The sequence below is a fragment of the Salvelinus fontinalis genome, chromosome 20 (genome assembly GCF_029448725.1).
Source record: "Salvelinus fontinalis isolate EN_2023a chromosome 20, ASM2944872v1, whole genome shotgun sequence".
NCBI lineage: Eukaryota > Metazoa > Chordata > Actinopteri > Salmoniformes > Salmonidae > Salvelinus > Salvelinus fontinalis.
The window spans coordinates 31,022,101-31,043,445 of NC_074684.1; the positions used below are offsets into that span (position 1 = coordinate 31,022,101).

Sequence of the window (21,345 nt, forward strand, 5' to 3'; positions counted from 1 at the left end):
GCAGGCCTGACCCGGACGACGCTGGGCCAATTGAGACTCATGGGTCTCCTGGTCACGTCCGGCTGCGACACAGCCCGGGATCGAACCTGGATCTGTACTGACTAGTTAGTTTTAACTTAAAAATCGGCTTGAAAATCTAAGGCAAGACTTAAATGGCTGTTTAGCAATGATGAACAAACAACTTGACAGAGTTTGAAAAATTTAAATAATAATGTGCAAATATTGTACAATCCAGGTGTGCAAAGCTCAAGAGACTTTCAGCTGTAATCACTGCCAAATGTGATTAACATGTGTTGATTCAGGGGTGTGAATACTTCCTGTATGTAAGTTAGATCTGTATTTAATTGTTTTCCATGTCATTATGGAGTATTGTGTGTAGATGGGTGAGAGAAACAATCAGTTTAATACATTTTGAATTCAGGTTGTAACAACTAAATATGAAATAAGCCAAGGGGTATGAATACTTTCTCAAGGCTCTGTACATCTTACATCCATTGTAGGGAAAGAATTACATAAGCCTTGAGATCGCAAACGTTAAAGGCACACAGCTTAATTTTTTTTAATTAAGGAATATTCTGGGATATTTCCTTGTTCAATGGTCCTTTGATGACAGCCTGCCCTATATTCATTGATTCTTGACGAATAACTTGAGTTGCGTGTATGAATTTGAAAGTAGTTATGTTACATTTCTCCAGCCCCCATTCCTCAGCTTACTGCTAGTGGATACACAAACTCCAGATTTTGGCTTTAATGTACACTGTAACTATGTGAAGTAGCCTCCCACGATGGCAGCCACATATAGCTCCATCCCAGTCCGTCTCTGTGTGTTCAGTGCAGCACCAGGTGCTCTGACACATGGAGGAGGAACTGCATGTTCTCAGTAGAAGAGGGGCAGAGGATGTAGAGCACAGATACAGCAACCATCAAACTATTTCAGTGAGTTCCATATAAGCCTTGGGGACTAAACAAGACGTTAAAAATGTTGATGTCGGGAAAGAGTTCACATTTAACGTTCACTACTCCTGAAAGTCTTGTAACAGTCCAGCTCAACACCACAGACAGTATTCAGATAGTCAAAACGCCCCCTTTCATAATGCCTGCAGTAAAATGCATTAAGATTCACAAACCTACCCAGGCACCATTTTAAGATTGTGGAAGGTGATAAATTGACTTTGAATAGCGGGAAAAGTGCCCTATTCAATGCATGACTCAAGCTGAATAACCATGGCAATCGCCGTGTACTTAGATCTGTGTTAAATCTACAATCTAAGCCCCCTGATAACTATCCAACTGATGAAGGCAGAAACATACAGATTTGTAAGGCTAATACTAAAATCTTCTTCCATATTAATACCCATCAACAACAAAAATGTGTTTCGTGGGTTTTTTAAAAACGGTTGTTTTTTCGTCAGTAAAATTTGAGCGTAAATCAACAGATTACTTTTTAAATGTTAACAAATCAGTTTAGCCTTTTTAATTCTTTGTTGTCCACGTTACTTTAATGTTGGTTTCCAGTAGCAGTAGTGATGGGGGGGATCAATACGGTTACATCTGTATCGTGACTTGCATACAGCACTGACACACACCCCACCAGACATGCCACCAGGGGTCTTTTCACAGTCCACACGTCCAGAATAAATTAAAGGAAAAGTACAGTAGTATACAAAGCCATGATTGAATGGAACTCCCTTCCATCTTATATAGCACAAGTGAACAGCAAACCTGGTTTCAAAAACCAAATAAAGCAACACAGCTAGTCAGCTGTACCTATATCCTATATCGTGTTCTTTTTAAATAGTGAGCAAACATGTTTTCAGCACTTATTTCCATGACTGATCAAAACTAATTATATCATGCTATCTCTCGTCTCTCTGCAGCAGACATATAGTGAGCAATATGTTTGGAACGTCAAATGACAATAGAATTGCAGAATCAAATCGCAAAACATATAGAACCGTGAGAATCTTAATACATATCATATCGGCACCTAAGTATCATGATAATATCATATCGTGAGGTCCCTGGTCTTTCCCAAAGTAACAGCCATTTCGCCCATGTCGTTTTAAAATCCTGTGCAGCAAAGCTCCATCCACATTGTACTTCCTGTCAGTCAGAGCCTTCTCAGCATGCTTTGCTCTTGTACTCACCGGTCTCCCTTTGGTTTGCGGTTCTTCTGGGGCGGGACCTTCCCTTTGGGTCTCCTTTCGCTGCCCGCACACGGTCCCCCGCCCGGCCCCGTCACCCACAGGGACTCCAGGCCCTTGGAGGACTTCTTAAAGGTGAACTCCACCTGCTCGCCCTCCTTCAGGCTGCGGAAGCCCTCCATCACCAGTTTACTCTGTGGAGGAAAAAAAATCAACACACCGGCCCTTTAAGAAATGCTGCCATGGAATTTGAATTATACCGACCAGACCATCCTTTAAAAGATACTGAATTATTACCATGTAATTACAATTACATCCAGACCACCCCTCTTTAGAAACACTGCACTGTTACAATTAATGATTTTTGGGCTAGCATTTATAGCAAACCTTTAGAATGTCAACTATTTAATTCCAGTCATTGTCAATGTTCATCCTTATCAAATGACAATTTTTTTTTAATTAAATCGAAAAATTGGTAGTTTAGGTGCATCCCTTCCTCATCCCTCCCATTTTAGTTCTCACTTAGACAGTTTCCTTCTGACAGAGAGGGGGGGGGGGGGGGAATAGGGTTTCGCACCCAATGCTGTCACTTCCCTCTACACAATAAATATCTGTCTTTATCAGTTCCATCTAAATTATTCATCTGGTTACTACGTAAACACTAGGCTACATATAAATCAAAGACGTTTGATTTGACAACAACATAATGACTGATATCATGTATCTTTTACGGATCGCACCCGACGCATAACCAAATTTAGCAGAGGGGAACAAACACACACACCATCAAAATGTATACATGCTGTTGAAGGACTGTCAGAGCAAGCCAACAGTATGCAGGCCTATGAAGAGCTATTCAAACAAGCATGTTGCCACGAGAGAGAGAGGCTGAATGATTCTGTAAACAGAGTACAGTTGGGAAGAATGGCTACTATTTGGGTTAGCTTTACTAAGTCATTTACAACAGTGCAAATGTTGCTTGTGTTTATCTATGGTAAACAAGTTCAAAAGATAAAACTGTAAGACAAAATAGGACTATAAACCATTTAAGTTCATGCATATAAAACTATTTCATTCATCCCCCTCCTCTCCCCTGTAACTATTCCCCAGGTCGTTGCTGCAAATGAGAACGTGTTCTCAGTCAACTTACCTGGTAAAATAACGGTAAAAAAAAAAAATAATAATAATAATAATAATTTGGTTACACTTTATTTGTATGGTCTGGAGTTTCCATCTGTAGAACCTCTACAGATTGTTAGTTTGACAAACTATCTATCTGTTGATAAGGAACTGCTCGCTAAGTTTAGGGTTAGTATTTGAATAAGGGTTAAGGTTAGGGTTAGTAGATAGTTAGTTGAAATGTTACTGATAGTCAGTAGAGCACCTACAGATGGACTATCCAAATAAAGTGTTACCAATCATTTCATGTTCATGTTTCATGAAAATATAATAAATCTGGTCCAATGTATAGCTTTATTTTGTTATAATCTTTGATATAAATATTATTAGTTAAATTTTATCTTTGGAAACCAATAGGAAAGACATAAATAATAGCTGCACTAAAGTTATTACAGTTAATTTCTTCAAAGATGAAACAAGGAATTTCTTTATGAATTAACCCATTTTTGGAATAGATTTATACGTGTATATTTGCTATAATACATTTAATTTCACACAAAATGTTGCTTAGAATTAATAACACAAAGCTATTATAGAAGCTTGAATATCTTTATAATGGTGTTTTTATCATCTCACATACCCTGAAGCTTTCTAAATGGAAAATGTGATATCTATTAACTAATTAACATTAATTCATTATCTACTAATGATTTTAATACATTAAAATCAGTCATTATTATGCCACTAGTAACAGCTACTAACTGTCCTAGTTTATATTTAGACCTTTTGATGATATATCTAACAATTATTTAAAATCACTACAGTAATCTTACATTTAATTTATTGCTTGAAAAAGACAGCAATTTCCCTCAACCAATGAAATTGTACAAGTGGGAGGGGCAAAAAGGCAGTCCAAATATCCAAGTAAATGATATACTTCAAATCTCTAAACCACTCAATTATTTCAATAGATTTTATCATTTCTAATTCAGTGAGTTTTCTAAATATATTCACATTTAAAAAAAAAAAAATATCTAAAATACCAGTTTGCATAATTTCTAACACTAATTGTTTTCACATAACATAGAAACAAATACTTCTGTTATACACAGACACATCTTGGGATAACCCATTGAAATCAATAAATGTAAAACTGTATGGTTAATTGAAATACTTAAAACAACTGCATCTCTAAAATTACGGTCACATTTTACTTAAAGTACTGTAAACTATAAAATAGATCTAATCCTACCAATTAATTCAAAGTGATCAGATCAGCACCGTAGTTCAGAGATTTCACTATACATTATTATTATTTTGCCATTTTGGTGAGGACAAACCTTTGTGCTTCTTGACAATAAAGACGTCAATCTCATCACTAAAAGACATCACCACCACTACTAACCAAATTACTAACCAAATTACTAACCAAATTACTACCCAAATTACTAAAAGACATCACCACCACTACTAACCAAATTACTAACCAAATTACTAAAATACATCACCACCACTACTAACCAAATTACAAAGACATCACCACCACTACTAACCAAATTACTAAAAGACATCACCACCACTGCTAACCAAATTACAAAGACATCACCACCACTACTAACCAAATTACTAAAAGACATCACCACCACTACTAACCAAATTACAAAGACATCACCACCACTACTAACCAAATTACTACCCAAATTACTAAAAGACATCACCACCACTACTAACCAAATTACAAAGACATCACCACCACTACTAACCAAATTACAAAGACATCACCACCACTACTAACCAAATTACAAAGACATCACCACCACTACTAACCAAATTACTAAAAGACATCACCACCACTACTAACCAAATTACTAAAAGACATCACCACCACTACTAACCAAATTACTACCCAAATTACTAAAAGACATCACCACCACTACTAACCAAATTACTAAAAGACATCACCACCAATACTAACCAAATTACTAAAAGACATCACCACCAATACTAACCAAATTACTAAAAGACATCACCACCACTACTAACCAAATTACAAAGACATCACCACCACTACTAACCAAATTACTACCCAAATTACTAAAAGACATCACCACCACTACTAACCAAATTACTAAAAGACATCACCACCAATACTAACCAAATTACTAAAAGACATCACCACCAATACTAACCAAATTACTAAAAGACATCACCACCACTACTAACCAAATTACAAAGACATCACCACCACTACTAACCAAATTACAAAGACATCACCACCACTAGTAACCAAATTACTAAAATACATCACCACCACTAGTAACCAAATTACTAAAAGACATCACCACCACTACTAACCAAATTACAAAGACATCACCACCACTAGTAACCAAATTACTAAAAGACATCACCACCACTAGTAACCAAATTACTAAAAGACATCACCACCACTAGTAACCAAATTACAAAGACATCACCACCACTACTAACCAAATTACAAAGACATCACCACCACTACTAACCAAATTACAAAGACATCACCACCACTACTAACCAAATTACAAAGACATCACCACCACTACTAACCAAATTATTAAAAGACATCACCACCACTAGTAACCAAATTATTAAAAGACATCACCACCACTACTAACCAAATTACTAAAAGACATAACCACCACTACTAACCAAATTACTAAAAGACATCACCACCACTACTAACCAAATTACTAACCAAACTACTAAAAGACATAACCACCACTAACCAAATTACTAAAAGACATCACCACCACTACTAACCAAATTACTAACCAAATTACTAAAATACATCACCACCACTACTAACCAAATTACTAAAAGACATCACCACCACTACTAACCAAATTACAAAGACATCACCACCACTACTAACCAAATTACAAAGACATCACCACCACTACTAACCAAATTACAAAGACATCACCACCACTACTAACCAAATTACAAAGACATCACCACCACTACTAACCAAATTACAAAGACATCACCACCACTACTAATCAAATTACTAAAAGACATCACCACCACTACCAATCAAATTACTAAAAGACATCACCACTACTACCAATCAAATTACTAAAAGACATCACCACTACTACTAACCTCATCACTAAAAGACATCACCACCACTACTAACCTCATCACTAAAAGACATCACCACCACTACTAACCTCATCTCTAAAAGACATCACCACCACTACTAACCTCATCACTAAAAGACATCACCACCACTACTAACCTCATCACTAAAAGACATCACCACCACTACTAACCAAATTACTAAAAGACATCACCACCACTACTAACCAAATTACTAAAAGACATCACCACCACTACTAACCAAATTACTAAAAGACATCACCACCACTACTAACCAAATTACTAAAAGACATCACCACCAATACTAACCAAATTACTAAAAGACATCACCACCAATACTAATCAAATTACTAAAAGACATCACCACCACTACTAACCAAATTACTAACCAAATTACTAAAAGACATCACCACCACTACTAATCAAATTACTAAAAGACATCACCACCACTACTAATCAAATTACTAAAAGACATCACCACCACTACTAACCAAATTACTAACCAAATTACTAAAAGACATCACCACCACTACTAACCAAATTACTAACCAAATTACTAAAAGACATCACCACCACTACTAATCAAATTACTAAGACATCACCACCACTACTAATCAAATTACAAAGACATCACCACCACTACTAATCAAATTACTAAGACATCACCACCACTACTAACCAAATTACTAAAAGACATCACCACCACTAGTAACCAAATTACAAAGACATCACCACCACTAGTAACCAAATTACAAAGACATCACCACCACTACTAACCTCATCACTAAAAGACATCACCACCACTACTAACCAAATTACAAAGACATCACCACCACTACTAACCAAATTACAAAGACATCACCACCACTACTAACCAAATTACTAAGACATCACCACCATTACTAACCAAATTACTAAGACATCACCACCACTACTAATCAAATTACAAAGACATCACCACCACTACTAACCTCATCACTAAAAGACATCACCACCACTACTAATCAAATTACAAAGACATCACCACCACTACTAACCAAATTACAAAGACATCACCACCACTACTAACCAAATTACAAAGACATCACCACCACTACTAATCAAATTACTAAGACATCACCACCACTACTAATCAAATTACAAAGACATCACCACCACTACTAACCTCATCACTAAAAGACATCACCACCACTACTAATCAAATTACTAAGACATCACCACCACTACTAACCAAATTACAAAGACATCACCACCACTACTAATCAAATTACTAAGACATCACCACCACTACTAATCAAATTACAAAGACATCACCACCACTACTAACCAAATTACAAAGACATCACCACCACTACTAACCTCATCACTAAAAGACATCACCACCACTACTAATCAAATTACTAAGACATCACCACCACTACTAATCAAATTACTAAGACATCACCACCACTACTAATCAAATTACTAAGACATCACCACTACTACTAACCAAATTACAAAGACATCACCACTACTAACCTCATCACTAAAAGACATCACCACCACTACTAACCAAATTACTAAAAGCACTACAAACTCTTAAGAATATCGGTGGGAAAATGCCATTACTATGAAAGACAGGGGAATCGACACATTCATCATTTAAAACACCTCGTGGTTTCACGAAGGGTGAAATAGACTCCTCAATCATACATGATTTCACACAATGTATTCATTCGTTCATTTCTCCCTTCGTTCACCCATTCATTCCCTGTCTCCTGCTAGCAAGCAGTAGGTGATTAACTTAGCTCACTCCAGCTAGCTGAAAGTAGGAGACCGTTCTGGATGTTTTGGATATGCTGTGAGGAAAAGGAAAGGATTAGGGATAGAATGAGAGACAGCAAGGATTCTACACCTCTATTCAACAGGGCATACACTCACGACAAAACAAGGGATGAGGGGAAAGAAAAGGACAGAGAATGGAAGAAAAGGGTGATGTTATGATGAACTGAATTAATATGCATACAAGTTGCGAATGACAACCAAGGTGGGTATTATATGTCCGTTTCAGCTGTAGTGGCTCACTTCAGGAAATTATTATACATTTTTGTACAAATCACACAGCATTAAAACAAACGGCTAATAAATGATTTCAATCCCGGCGACTTTATGATGGATATATTATTATAAATTCTAAAATGTTACAGGCATATTAAAATATCTTGTAACTAAAAATTCAGCAGAACTGCTTTTCTCTCTCTTTCTTTCAAGGCCTTATCATGACTAGTCATTGATTTTCTGGCTCAGCCAATCAATGAGAGCCTTCCTCTTCCTCTCCAGTCATCATTTTATGAAAGCAGCATGTGTTTCCGGGTCAAAGTTCAGTGGTCCTCGCATCCCCGCCCCCTGGGCCTTCATAACACTGGTCCAGTGATTGTCAGTTGGGAAACCACACAAGTCCTTTTGTCCACTAGAAATATGTAAACTCACATTTCCTAGATACTTTAATGAATATCTAGTATCTAGGAAATGATAGTAAAGATATACAATTGGCTTTTTATATAACCACAGTATCTCGTGTGTAAAATAATGTGTCAGTAATTACAAATTGCCGTAGGACTTTATTCAAGCTACTCGACTATAAACTAAATCAGATGAATGAAATTGAGTTATTCCCTAATAAAATAAATTCCGGACAAAGGAATGCATATTATGCCAGATGTGCGTTTGTGGGTCTGTGTGTGTGCTTGCATGTACGTACGTGCATATGTGCGTGTGTGTGTGTGTAAACCTCAAGAATCAGAACCTGCAACTCGAGTGCCCTCCTCTCAGGTGACCTGGCGGGTGTCCTGCCTGGTTTCAGTTTACACACAGAGGTCAAGAGAGGGCATGGTCAGAGGAGAGAAAGAGAGAGAACAAAATGGAGGAGTGGCCTGGAGCAGGGTGGGGGTATGCTGCGCGAGAGGGAGAAGGGGAGGGAGAAATGCCTCCAGCACATTCTGTTCAGCTCCAATGGAGGAGCAACTCCTGATCAGGCCTGGGAGGGACCAGGAATGACAAGGAACAAAACCTCCATTTGATCAGGAGCCTTGCAGGTCAGTGCATAACCCCCCCCCCGCCCAGAAAGAGGACCCACTGACAGGGAAAGAGGCAGGGAACACACCGACCAACCAACCCCCACACACACCTCCTAAACTGCCTGCCCATTCTGAGAGTTAGCCATGTGCTGTGTCCATTTCCACATACAAGTAATAAGGATTTGGTCCGAGTGTGTGTGTGTTCTGTTTCAGAGTGGTGTTTGTGTGTTCATCTATTTTTCATCGTTAATTTACAAGGAACACTGAGAAGACATCGTCTTTCACAGCAACCTGGGAGGAGAAAATGATTATGTATTTATTATGCTCATAAGACTACCTCCAGAATGTGTGTGTACATGCGTAGCGTGCATGCAAGTTTGTGCAAACTGCGAAGGAAGCACATAATAAACCCAGCGCCCTGGATGAAAATAGCCTCCTAACCATCGTCATCACCAGTTGCGGTAATCGATGCAGGAAGTGGAACGAGAAAGGAGCTGTGTGAGGGCTAATTATGGGATGGAGCTGCTGGTCGGAGTGAAGTAGCCTATTGGAAGCAGTGGGGGGGGCTGTGTCCATGCGCACAACCGTATGTATGTGTGTGTGTGACGACCATGTGGTGCGGTGCCATTAAGTATCTTTTTACACACAGGAAATGCTAAGTGGACAAAGCTGGCCCCGATTGTCACAGATGGACGTGACCCAACAGGATGCATATAAAATAAAAAAAAACACCAAAAGACGAAACCTCACTGCGCTAACATCCCTCGCCCTCCTCCGCACGTTTTCATTACAGCCACTAACCCCTGACCTCTACCCAACACCCCCATCAAACATTTAAGAGTGTTCCCATTTCCCCCCTGGCCCAAATTAACAACATGCTAACCGCTAGCGTACACTGATTATGGAGCGGACAGTATTTGATCAGAGGGGGGAAAGGGGAAGAAGTAGATCATTCTGCTATGGGTTTATCAGGACGGAAGGAGGACGGAAATTAACCAGGGTGAGGTGGCTGGGGAGAAGAAAAGAACCAGGGTGAGGTGGCTGGGGAGAAGAAAAGAACCAGGGTGAGGTGGCTGGGGAGAAGAAAAGAACCAGGGTGAGGTGGCTGGGGAGAAGAAAAGAACCAGGGTGAGGTGGCTGGGGAGAAGAAAAGAACCAGGGTGAGGTGGCTGGGGAGAAGAAAAGAACCACGGTGAGGTGGCTGGGGAGAAGAAAAGAACCACGGTGAGGTGGCTGGGGAGAAGAAAAGAACCACGGTGAGGTGGCTGGTGAGAAGAAAAGAACCAGGGTGAGGTGGCTGGGGAGAAGAAAAGAACCAGGGTGAGGTGGCTGGGGAGAAGAAAAGAACCAGGGTGAGGTGGCTGGGGAGAAGAAAAGAACCAGGGTGAGGTGGCTGGGGAGAAGAAAAGAACCAGGGTGAGGTGGCTGGGGAGAAGAAAAGAACCACGGTGAGGTGGCTGGGGAGAAGAAAAGAACCACGGTGAGGTGGCTGGTGAGAAGAAAAGAACCAAGGTGAGGTGGCTGGGGAGAAGAAAAGAACCAGGGTGAGGTGGCTGGGGAGATGAAAAGAACCAGGGCGAGGTGGCTGGGGAGATGAAAAGAACCAGGGCGAGGTGGCTGGGGAGAAGAAAAGAACCAGGGCGAGGTGGCTGGTGAGAAGAAAAGAACCAAGGTGAGGTGGCTGGGGAGAAGAAAAGAACCAAGGTGAGGTGGCTGGGGAGAAGAAAAGAACCAAGGTGAGGTGGCTGGGGAGAAGAAAAGAACCAGGGTGAGGTGGCTGGGGAGAAGAAAGAACTAGCAGTAGTAGGGTGACAACCTTAATTCACTTCAGCAAACGGGGGCCTAGTAAAGAAAAAAAAAAGGTAAGAGGCACAGGTCAACATTGCAAATAGAGTTGTATTTTTGAACATAAAACAGCAGCCCTGCTTCTTGCTTTGCTTTAAAGCTGAGGTACAGTATGGGACTGGAGAGAAGCGCAAAACTGTGGAGAACAATGGTCATGAATGTAACTAATTCAAAGCAGAACTGTCTTTAGACAAATAATGACCCAACTAAGAAAAAAACTGGACAGCAAACAAAAATGAACAGTACCATGGCACCTTATGGACATTTGACATCTGCCAGAGAAATTGACACTTTTTTTCTAATTAATTTTTTTGTTTTGTTTTCTGCTGTTGTCGTTGGTATTAAAATGTGTATATTATGAAATGTAAATCGCCCTTCATGAATTAAGAGAAAGAAGCCCAGCTGCCCAAAATAAATTAAATAAAAATTATTGTTTCTCAATTGGAACTGAAAAACAAACAGGAATGTGATAAAGCCTACAGTTAGATAGTGTTTATTAGGTCACACAACTGAAAACATTTTGCAACAAAAAAGGAAAATGAGCGTCCAGGTAGTCGCTCCGTGCCTCAGTCCGTTCTCTTCGGTTTGGTGCCCAATGAAGGGGACCCCGGTCTAAAAAGACTTTCAATCAAATGTAAGACATGACATTTCCACTTGGGAATATAGCTAAATATCAAACTAAGGACATAGATTTCCCCCAATTAAATATACAGTTGAAGTTGGAGGTTTACATACACCTTAGCCAAATACATTTAAACTCAGTTTCACAATTCCTGACATTTAATCCAAGTAAAAATGCCCCGTCTTAGGTCAGTTAGGATCACCACTTTATTTTAAGAATGTGAAATGTCAGAATAATAGTAGAGAGAATGATTTATTTCAGCTTTTATTTCTTTCATGACATTCCCAGTGGGTCAGAAGTTTACATACACTCAATTAGTATTTGGTAGCATTGCCTTAAAATTGTTTAACTTGGGTCAAATGTTTCGGTAGCCATCCACAAGCTTCCCACAATAAGTTGGGTGAATTTTGGCCCATTCCTCCTGACAGAGCTGGTGTAACTGAGTCAGGTTTGTAGGCCTCCTTGCTCGCACACGCTTTTTCAGTTCTGCCAACACATTTTCTATAGGATTGAGGTCAGGGCTTTGTGATGGCCACTCCAATATCTTGACTTTGTTGTCCTTAAGCCATTTTGCCACAACTTTGGAAGTATGCTTCGGGTCATTGTCCATTTGGAAGACCCATTTGCGACCAAGCTTTAACTTCCTGACTGATGTCTTGAGATGTTGCTTCAATATATGCACATAATTTTCCTCCCTCATGATGCCATCTATTTTGTGAAGTACACCAGTCCCTCCTGCAGCAAAGCACCCCACAACATGATGCTGCCACCCCTGTGCTTCACGGTTGGGATGGTGTTCTTCGACTTGCACGCTTCCCCATTTTTCCTCCAAACATAACGATGGTCTTTACGGCCAAACAGTACTATTTCTGTTTCATCAAACCAGAGGACATTTCTCCAAAAAGTATGATGTGTCCCCATGTGTAGTTGCAAACCGTAGTCTGGCTTTTTTATGGCGGTTTTGGAGCAGTGGCTTCTTCCTTGCTGAGCGGCCTTTCAGGTTATGTCGATATAGGACTCGTTTTACTGTGGATATACATACTTTTCTACCCATTTCCTCCAGCATTTCCACAAGGTCCTATGCTGCTGTTCTGGGATTGATTTGCACTTTTTGCACCAAAGTACGTTCATCTCTAGGAGACAGAACGCGGCTGTGTGGATTTTCCCGTGATGTCAAGCAAAGAGGCACTGAGTTTGAAGGTAGGCCTTGAAATACATCCACAGCTACACCTCCAATTTACTCAAATGATGTCAATTAGCCTATTAGAAGCTTCTAAAGCCATGACATCATTTCTGGAATTTTCCAAGCTGTTTAAAGGCACAGTCAACTTAGTGTATGTAAACTTCTGACCCACTGGAATTGTGATACAGTGAATTATAAGTGAAATAATCTTGTCTGTAAACAATTGTATGAAAAATGATGTGTCATGCACAAAGTAGATGTCCTAACCGACTTCCCAAAACTATAGTTTGTTAACAAGAAATTTGTGGAGTGGTTGAAAAACTAGTTTTAATGACTACAACCTAAGTGTATGTAAACTTCCGACTTCAACTGTATATGTTTTTAAACACTTAAAAGTTGCTTTTTGATTGGTGATTGAGCCGGTTACATCATGACTGGTTGACAATAACAACTTCAGGTCCACGCAACACACACACATATCTATAGTGATTATAATAAAAGAAAGCAGTAAAGCCATTTCAGATATTTCTGAAATCTATTCTTCAAAAACCACTAGGAAAGGGAAATCAAATGACTGTTAGGACAGCTACAGGTAGCATGCTATCACGACTTTAATTTGGTTTCATTGACAATAATTTGTCTTCATAAAACAAAGTTCAATACCATCGGTATATAAACTAAGATGGATCAATGTTCATGATTAAACTTGGAAATAACCCAAATTAAACCTACTGCTGGATTCATTCAATCTGAGCACATAAAAAAAACTTTAGACAGCAACTGGATTTGTATGACAAGAAATGGTTCCGGAAACAAGTTGCCTATTATCAAATCAAATTTCAGAACTATTGAACATTTTCTGGCTTGAGCTTTTTTACACACAATTATAAAAGCTGTGGTTTCCCTTTCTGTTTAATATTCCTCAGTGATTATCTTTAGCCCTTCGGTATATCATTTATTTTCATACATTTTCTGTTTCAACAAATAAATAAAACCCACCAGATGGGTTGAGATCATAATCATAAAGGCTTGTGGTCAGTGTTAGCTAGGTGAATGCTAGCTAAATGCAAGGTGAATGCAAGCTAAATGCTAGCCGAATGCAAGGTGAATGCAAGCTTAGGTTGCATTAAAACAGCATTTAGTACTCGGGTTCAGCAATAAGTAAATGTATTGGTAATAAAAACATTGAAAAAAGTATACTGTGGCTACTTGCTAACTAAGCTGGGAAATTGAATGGGCTTAACAGTTTGTTGCTCCATTTTCTTTCCAAGGGAAATGCAACTTGACAAAATAACCAAACCAAGAACTCTATTCTTTTAAAGAGTATTTGATCCAGGGTATTAGATCATTTAGAACAAAATATATTTTCATATATTTTATACAGTCCAAATACACATATAAAAAAAAAGTTATCCTGAAGTAAACCAACTACAGTAAACATTACATTGAAATTCAAAATGTCCCTTTATATAATTTCACAGAAACACACAAAAACATAGTAACATAAAAGATGCGTTCAAATCCACCAATCTTCTTCAGAAGCAATGCCAAAACCAAACCATCAGTGGAGCATCTCTGTGTTCTAGACAATACAAAAACAGATCCCCTACTAAAAAATGGAATCAGTCTGTTCTACAACTTTCCTGTTTGTCATGTCAATAGAAAATCATTTTTAGCACCATTTCTTATCTAACTCCCACAATCCATCCTTCCAATCACATTCCCCATATATGGACGACTCCTCTAGAGGAAGTCACATGACCTCCCTGCTTTCTTCTTCTGCGTTTTTTTGAAGCGTTGAAGTAAAGAGGGCAGAGGTGAGAAGAAGGATGGTGTGTGGCTATGGCACTAGAGACAAAGCCTGATACTGGCTATCTAGAGGCAGGGACTGGGGAGGGGTGGGGCTTGAATGCCAAATGGTGACACAGGTCAGAGGTTAATCTCACTAGGGGCCCATTTTAACCTCTGCTATGCCACAAACTCACACAACCAAAAATCTCCAGGTGCTCAACTATTATTACGTAGTGGACCAGGCAGGAACAGCAGAAAAGTCAACAAGAAACCCCCAAAAAACACACAATCATGGAGGTTTCCGAGGAAGGGCCAGTACAGCAGCACACCATGCTCAATGTTGTTAGACTTGATCCCCAGCAGAGGGAGAACAGCAAATCAGGCCCTTCTCTTTGTCTTTAAACAAATTCCTCTTTTAAAAAGAATGCCTGAGGATGGAACAACCCCCACACAAGAACACACACACAGTTCCACACTTGCCTGACTTGAAATCAGTTTTATGACATAGTTGCTACGAAAGGTTGGAAAGCTGACGCACACACACACACACACACAAAGAGGCATAAGTAGGGTTTCAGTAAGGGCCGGAACTAGGCAATTATTTTTTTAAGTTGAAGCTCATTTTCTGCATTTCTATACAATTAAAAACACTTTAAAATGCTCATTTGGAGAACAGCACAAACAAGCCAAAATGACCCCAGCCATTATCACCTTGGCTGCTGTAGGTTCATTCACCTCAGTCCATCTACAAACACACAGCCTATTAGCTGTACAAGTGTAATGTTATACCCCTGAAAGGGGGGAAATTTGAGAAATGTGTAGCATCAGCGACTCTTCAATCAGTTGTAATGATGAATTGGATCAAATCATCCACTCTGTAAATAGATCTCTTTTATCGAATGACAATGTTCACATCTGTATTCCTAGGCATTACTAATCAAGCGCCGCACAGACAGACATCAAAGGAACACACAGATGATCGTATAAATCACATTCACATGAATTATTTGAATATTATTTACAATTCTGTATTAATATCAGCAATGTAGTTTTACAAGCATTTCGCTACACCCGTAATAACATCTGCTAAACACGTGTATGTGACCAATAAAACTGTGATTTGATTTGTAGTGGTAAAAGAAAAGGTGGGTAAAGGGTAAACTATAAACTCCAGTGGACGATCGAGATCAGAAGACAGACCATGTGGAGATCTCATATTGAAACAGATGCTTGATAAAAATTAGTACAATTTCTCTTAGGGGACACCAAGTTTGGGAACCACTATACTAACCTCTCTCTCCTCTGAATGCATTGCAGCCTTTTATTGACTGAATATACAGTAGCAGTCAAAAGTTTGGACACCTACTCATTCCAGGGTTCTTTATTTTGACTATTTTCTACTTTGTGGAATAATAGTGAAGACATCAAAAGTATGAAATAACACATATGGAATCACGTGGTGACAAAGAAAAGTGTTAAAAATCAAAAGATATTTTTATCCTTGAAACTCTTCAAAGTAGCCACCCTTTGCACACTCTTGGCATTCTCTCATGAGGTAGTCACCTGGAATGCATTTTAATTAACATGTGTGCCTTTTAAAAGTTAATTTGTTGAATTTCTTTCCTTCTTAATGCATTTGAGCCAATCAGTTGTATTGTGACAAGGTAGGGGTGGTATACAGAAGATAGCCCTATTTGGTAAAAGACCAAGTCCATATTATGGCAAGAACAGCTCAAATTAGCAACGAGAAATGACAGTCCATCATTACTTTAAGACATGAAGGTCAGTCAATACAGAACATTTCAAGAACTTTTAAAGTTTCTTCAAGTGCAGTCGAAAAAAACATCAAGCGCTATGATGAAACTGGCTCTCATGACTGCCACAGGAAAGGAAGATGCAGAGTTACCTCTGCTGCAGAGGATACGTTCATTAGAATTACCAGCCTCAAATTGCAGCCCAAATAAGTTCAATAACAAACATCAACATCAACCGCTAAGAGGAGACTGCGTGAGTCCTGGTCAAATTGCTGCAAAGAAACCACTACTAAAGGACACCAATAATAAGAAGACTTGCTTGGGCCAAAAAACACAGGCAATAGACATTAGACCAGAGGAAATCTGTCCTTTGGTCTGATGAGTCCAAATTTGAGATTTTTGGTTCCAATCGGCAAGTCTTTGTGAGATGCAGAGTAGGTGAATGGATGATCTCCGCATGTGTGGTTCCCACCGTGAAGCATGGAGGAGGTGGTGTGATGTTGCTTTGCTGGTGACACTGTCAGTGATGTATTTAGAATTTAAGGCACACTTAACCAGCATGGCTGCCACAGCATTCTGCAGCATTACATCTTCCCATCTGGTTTGCGCTTAGTGGGACTATCATTTGTTTTTCAACAGGACAATGACCCAACACACCTCCAGGCTGTGTAAGGGATATTTAACCAATAAGGAGAGTGATGAGTGCTGCATCAATGACCTTGCCTCTACAAATCACCAAACCTCAACCCAATTGAGATGGTTTGGGCTGAGTTGGACCGCAGTGAAGGAAAAGCAGCCAACAAGTGCTCAGCATGTGGGAACTCCCTCAAGATGGTCGGAAACACATTTGAGGTGAAGCTGGTTGAGAGAATGCCAAGAGTGTGCAAAGCTGTCATCAAGGCCAAGGGTGGCTACTTTGAAGAATCTTGTTTAACACTTTTTTGGTTACTACATGATTCCATGTGCTGTTTCATAGTTTTGATGTCTTCACTATTATTCCACAATGTAGAAAATAGGAAAAATAAAGAAAAACCCTGGAATGAGTAGGTGTGTCCAAACTTCTGACTGGCACCGTATATGGGGCAATTTAGCAATGAGGATTTGTCATCTGTAATGGTTATGATAAATTAGGCATTGTTGCAATCTATACTGAACAAAATTAAAACGCAACATGCAATAATTTCATAGATTTTACTGAGTTACAGTTCATATGAGGAAATCAGTCAATTGAAATAAATTCATTTGGCCCTAATCTATGGATTTCACATGACTGGGAATACAGATATGCATATGTTGGTCACAGTTAAAAAAAAAAAAAGTGACTCAGGACCTCGTCACGGTATTTTCGTGCATTCAAATTGCCATCTCCAAAATGCAATTGTGTTCGTTGTCCGTAGCTTATGCCTGCCCATACCATAACCCCACAATGGGGCACTCTGTTCACATTGACATTAGCAAACTGCTCACCCACACAAGGCCATACACGTGGTCTGCGGTTGTGAGGCTGGTTGGAAGTACTGCCAAATTCTCTTAAATGATGTTGGAGCCGGCTTATGGTAGAGAAATTACCTTAAATTCTCTGGCACCGCTCTGGTGGACATTCCTGCAAAACTTGAGACATCCGTGGCATTGTGTTGTGTGACAAAACTGCACATTTTAGAGTGGCCTTTTATTGGTGCACCTGTGTAATGATCAAGCTGTTTAATCCGCTTCTTGATATGCCACACCTGTCAAGTGGATGGATTATCTTGGAAAAGGAGAAATGCTCACTAACAGGGATATAAACACATTTTTACACAAAATTTTAGAGAAATAATCTTTTTGTGCGCATGCTAAATTTCTGGGATCTTTTATTTCAGCTCATGAAACATAGGTTCAACACTTTACATCTTGCGTTTGTATATTTGTTCAGTGTATATAGGTAAATGCGCACATATTTTTCCAGTGCGGGCCTTGTGTTCGAAAAATAAAACATCTATTAGAGTACTCAACAACAAAAAATCACGAGAGTCATCAAACAGTCTAAATGTGTCAAATGCCCATCCCTAACCAGTTGGGAACTTATTCTCCAAGAGTCGGGTTTTGTTTGTTTGGGGGATGTCTGTAAACACGGCAAGAGTTGCGACATGAGATAATCTTCATCAGCTAAGCACTTATGTATCCAAAACAAGCACATAAAGGTCATAATTCATAAAGGTCATGTAAACTGACAGATTATCTCATAGAACAAAACATTTAAGATCTCCTAAGCCTGTGTTAACCTCAGACCTTATTTTCAGCATTTATCCCGAAACCCCATTCTTTCCCCCATAGGAATGGCCAACGAACCAGAGGTGTACTACAAAGCAGGATCAATGAGTTAACCAGATACCTTTGATAAGCAAACAGAAATAACTACTGATTTTCTGGTTCATTAAAAACAGTAAACCTGGATTTTTGTTTGTCAAATCAGTTAGATCATGCCCATTTCGAGTTTATTTTTCTGCAATTATAAAAAGTTAGATTAGAATATGTATGCAAGTTAACTGGCTTACTCCTTGATCCTGCTTTGAGTAATTTCCTTTTTTTCGTTTTTTTTTTAACTAAAAGCTGCATCCATTGTATCTCCAAAATATGAAATGAAAATCACACACACCGCATACAGAAGGCTGTGTAGGAGTGAGCAGTTCATTGATAGAGTAGTAGCTGATGAAGAATCACATGCACACACAGAGGAAGTGATTGGTCAGGAACCCCGATGCCTGGGCCCCCCAGGAAGATCTCTCCAAGGTCGACATGGAAGCAGCTCATTATTTCTGTCTCCCTCTCACCAACTCTTTCTCTCTCTACTCTCCCCCCTAAACTCCCTCCCTCTATCCCCCAACTGCCTCCCTCTGTCCCCCCAACTCCCTCCCTTCCTCTTCCCCCCCACAACTCCCTCCCTTCCTCTTTCCCCCCCACAACTCCCTCCCTTCCTCTTTCCCCCCCACAACTCCCTCCCTCCCTCTTTCCCCCCCACAACTCCCTCCCTCCCTTTCCCCCCCACAACTCCCTCCCTCCCTTTCCCCCCCACAACTCCCTCCCTCCCTTTCCCCCCCACAACTCCCTCCCTCCCTCTTTCCCCCCCAACACCTTTTCCACTCCCCTCAACCCCCCCCCCCCCCCCCCCCCCCCACAACTCCCTCTCTCAACTCCCCTCCAACCCCCCCAGGTCAACTGTAAGCGCTGTTATTGTGAAGTGAAAACGTCTAGGAGCAACAACAGCTTAGCCACGAAGTGGTAGGCCATACAAGCTCACAGAATGGAACAGCCTAGTGCTGAAGTGCATTGCGCTTAAAAATTGTCTGTCCTCGGTTGCAACACTCACTACCGAGTTCAAAACTGCCTCTGGAAGCAACGTCAGCACAAGAACTGCTCGTCTGGAGCTTCATGAAATGGCTTTCCATGGTCGAGCAGCTGCACACAAGCCTAAGATCACCATACACAATGCCAAGCATCAGCTGGAGTGGTGTAAAACTCGCTGCCATTGTTCACATGACCAGTGGAAACACGTTCTCTGGAATGATGAATCATGCTTCACCATCTGACAGTCCGACGGACAAATCTGGGTTTGGCGGACGCCAGGAGAACGCTACCTGCCCCAATGCATAGTGCCAACTGTAAAGTTTGGCGAAGAAGGAATAATGGTCTGGAGCTGTTTTTCATGGTTCGGGCTAGGTCCCTACAGCATACAACCACATTCTAGATGATTCTGTGCTTCCAACTTTGTGGCAACAGGTTGGGGGAAGACCCTTTCCCGTTTCAGCTTGACAATGCCCCCATGCACAAAGCGAGGTCCATACAGAAATGGTTTTTCAAGATCGGTGTGGAAGAACTTGACTGGCCTGCACCGAGCTCTGACCTCAACCCCATCGAACACCTTTGGGATGAATTGGAACGCCGACTGCGAGCCAGGCCTTAATGCCCAACATCAGTGCCTGAACTCACTAATGCTCTTGTGGCTGAATGAAAGCAAATCCCTGCAGCAATGTTCCAACAAACTCCATATTAATGCCCATGATTTTGGAATGAGATGTTCAACGAGCAGGTATCCACATACTTTTGGTCCTGTAGTGCATCTTTCAACAAAATAGTTGTACGAACACGTGATCAACAGTGTTTTTAACTGTTAGTCTTTTTGCATGGTTTCCAATATGGTGGGCCATCAACCATTATTCTCCCTGTCAATGAGGCAAAAACAAAACTACAAACTGTGTCATACAAGCGTTCTCCTGTGCAGTTCAAGGGAGAGTGAGGGTTCGAAGAGGGATAGTGCCACTTTAAGGAAACCCCACAGCATGTTGTTGTGTGCCCTGTAGCCTACATGCTAGGGAAACGTCATGATGATACAACATAACACATTTGGACAAATGGTCAATTAAAAGATAGGCTACACATGTTGCAACCAACACTCTGGCCTACAAAAAGGTCACTATTTCGCAATAACACGTGATGTTATTGCCAAGCAAGGACAAAGGTTAGTACAACTATAAAATCGAGTCATTTCTCCTTTAGAAATAATTGGCCTAGGCTGCTTGATCAAGCCTACAGACTCATTGCTTTCCATCAACAAGGTGGAGTAGACTACAACGTACAGGGTAAAGGACTGCACCAAAGAGGGAGATGCCCAATGCTCATAGCAACACAATGTCAACCTACACGCTTTTTCTCGTTCGGG

At 40.2% G+C, this 21,345-nt stretch overlaps 1 protein-coding gene across 1 annotated transcript in view; it reads right to left on the minus strand.

Moving 5' to 3' along the window:
* lin28b (lin-28 homolog B (C. elegans)) overlaps window positions 1–21,345 on the minus strand; it is a 65,407-nt gene that overhangs the window by 39,164 nt on the left and 4,898 nt on the right. Inside the window, 1 exon segment of the mRNA XM_055873483.1 lies at window positions 2,148–2,338. Coding sequence (XP_055729458.1) covers window positions 2,148–2,338 — 191 coding nt within the window.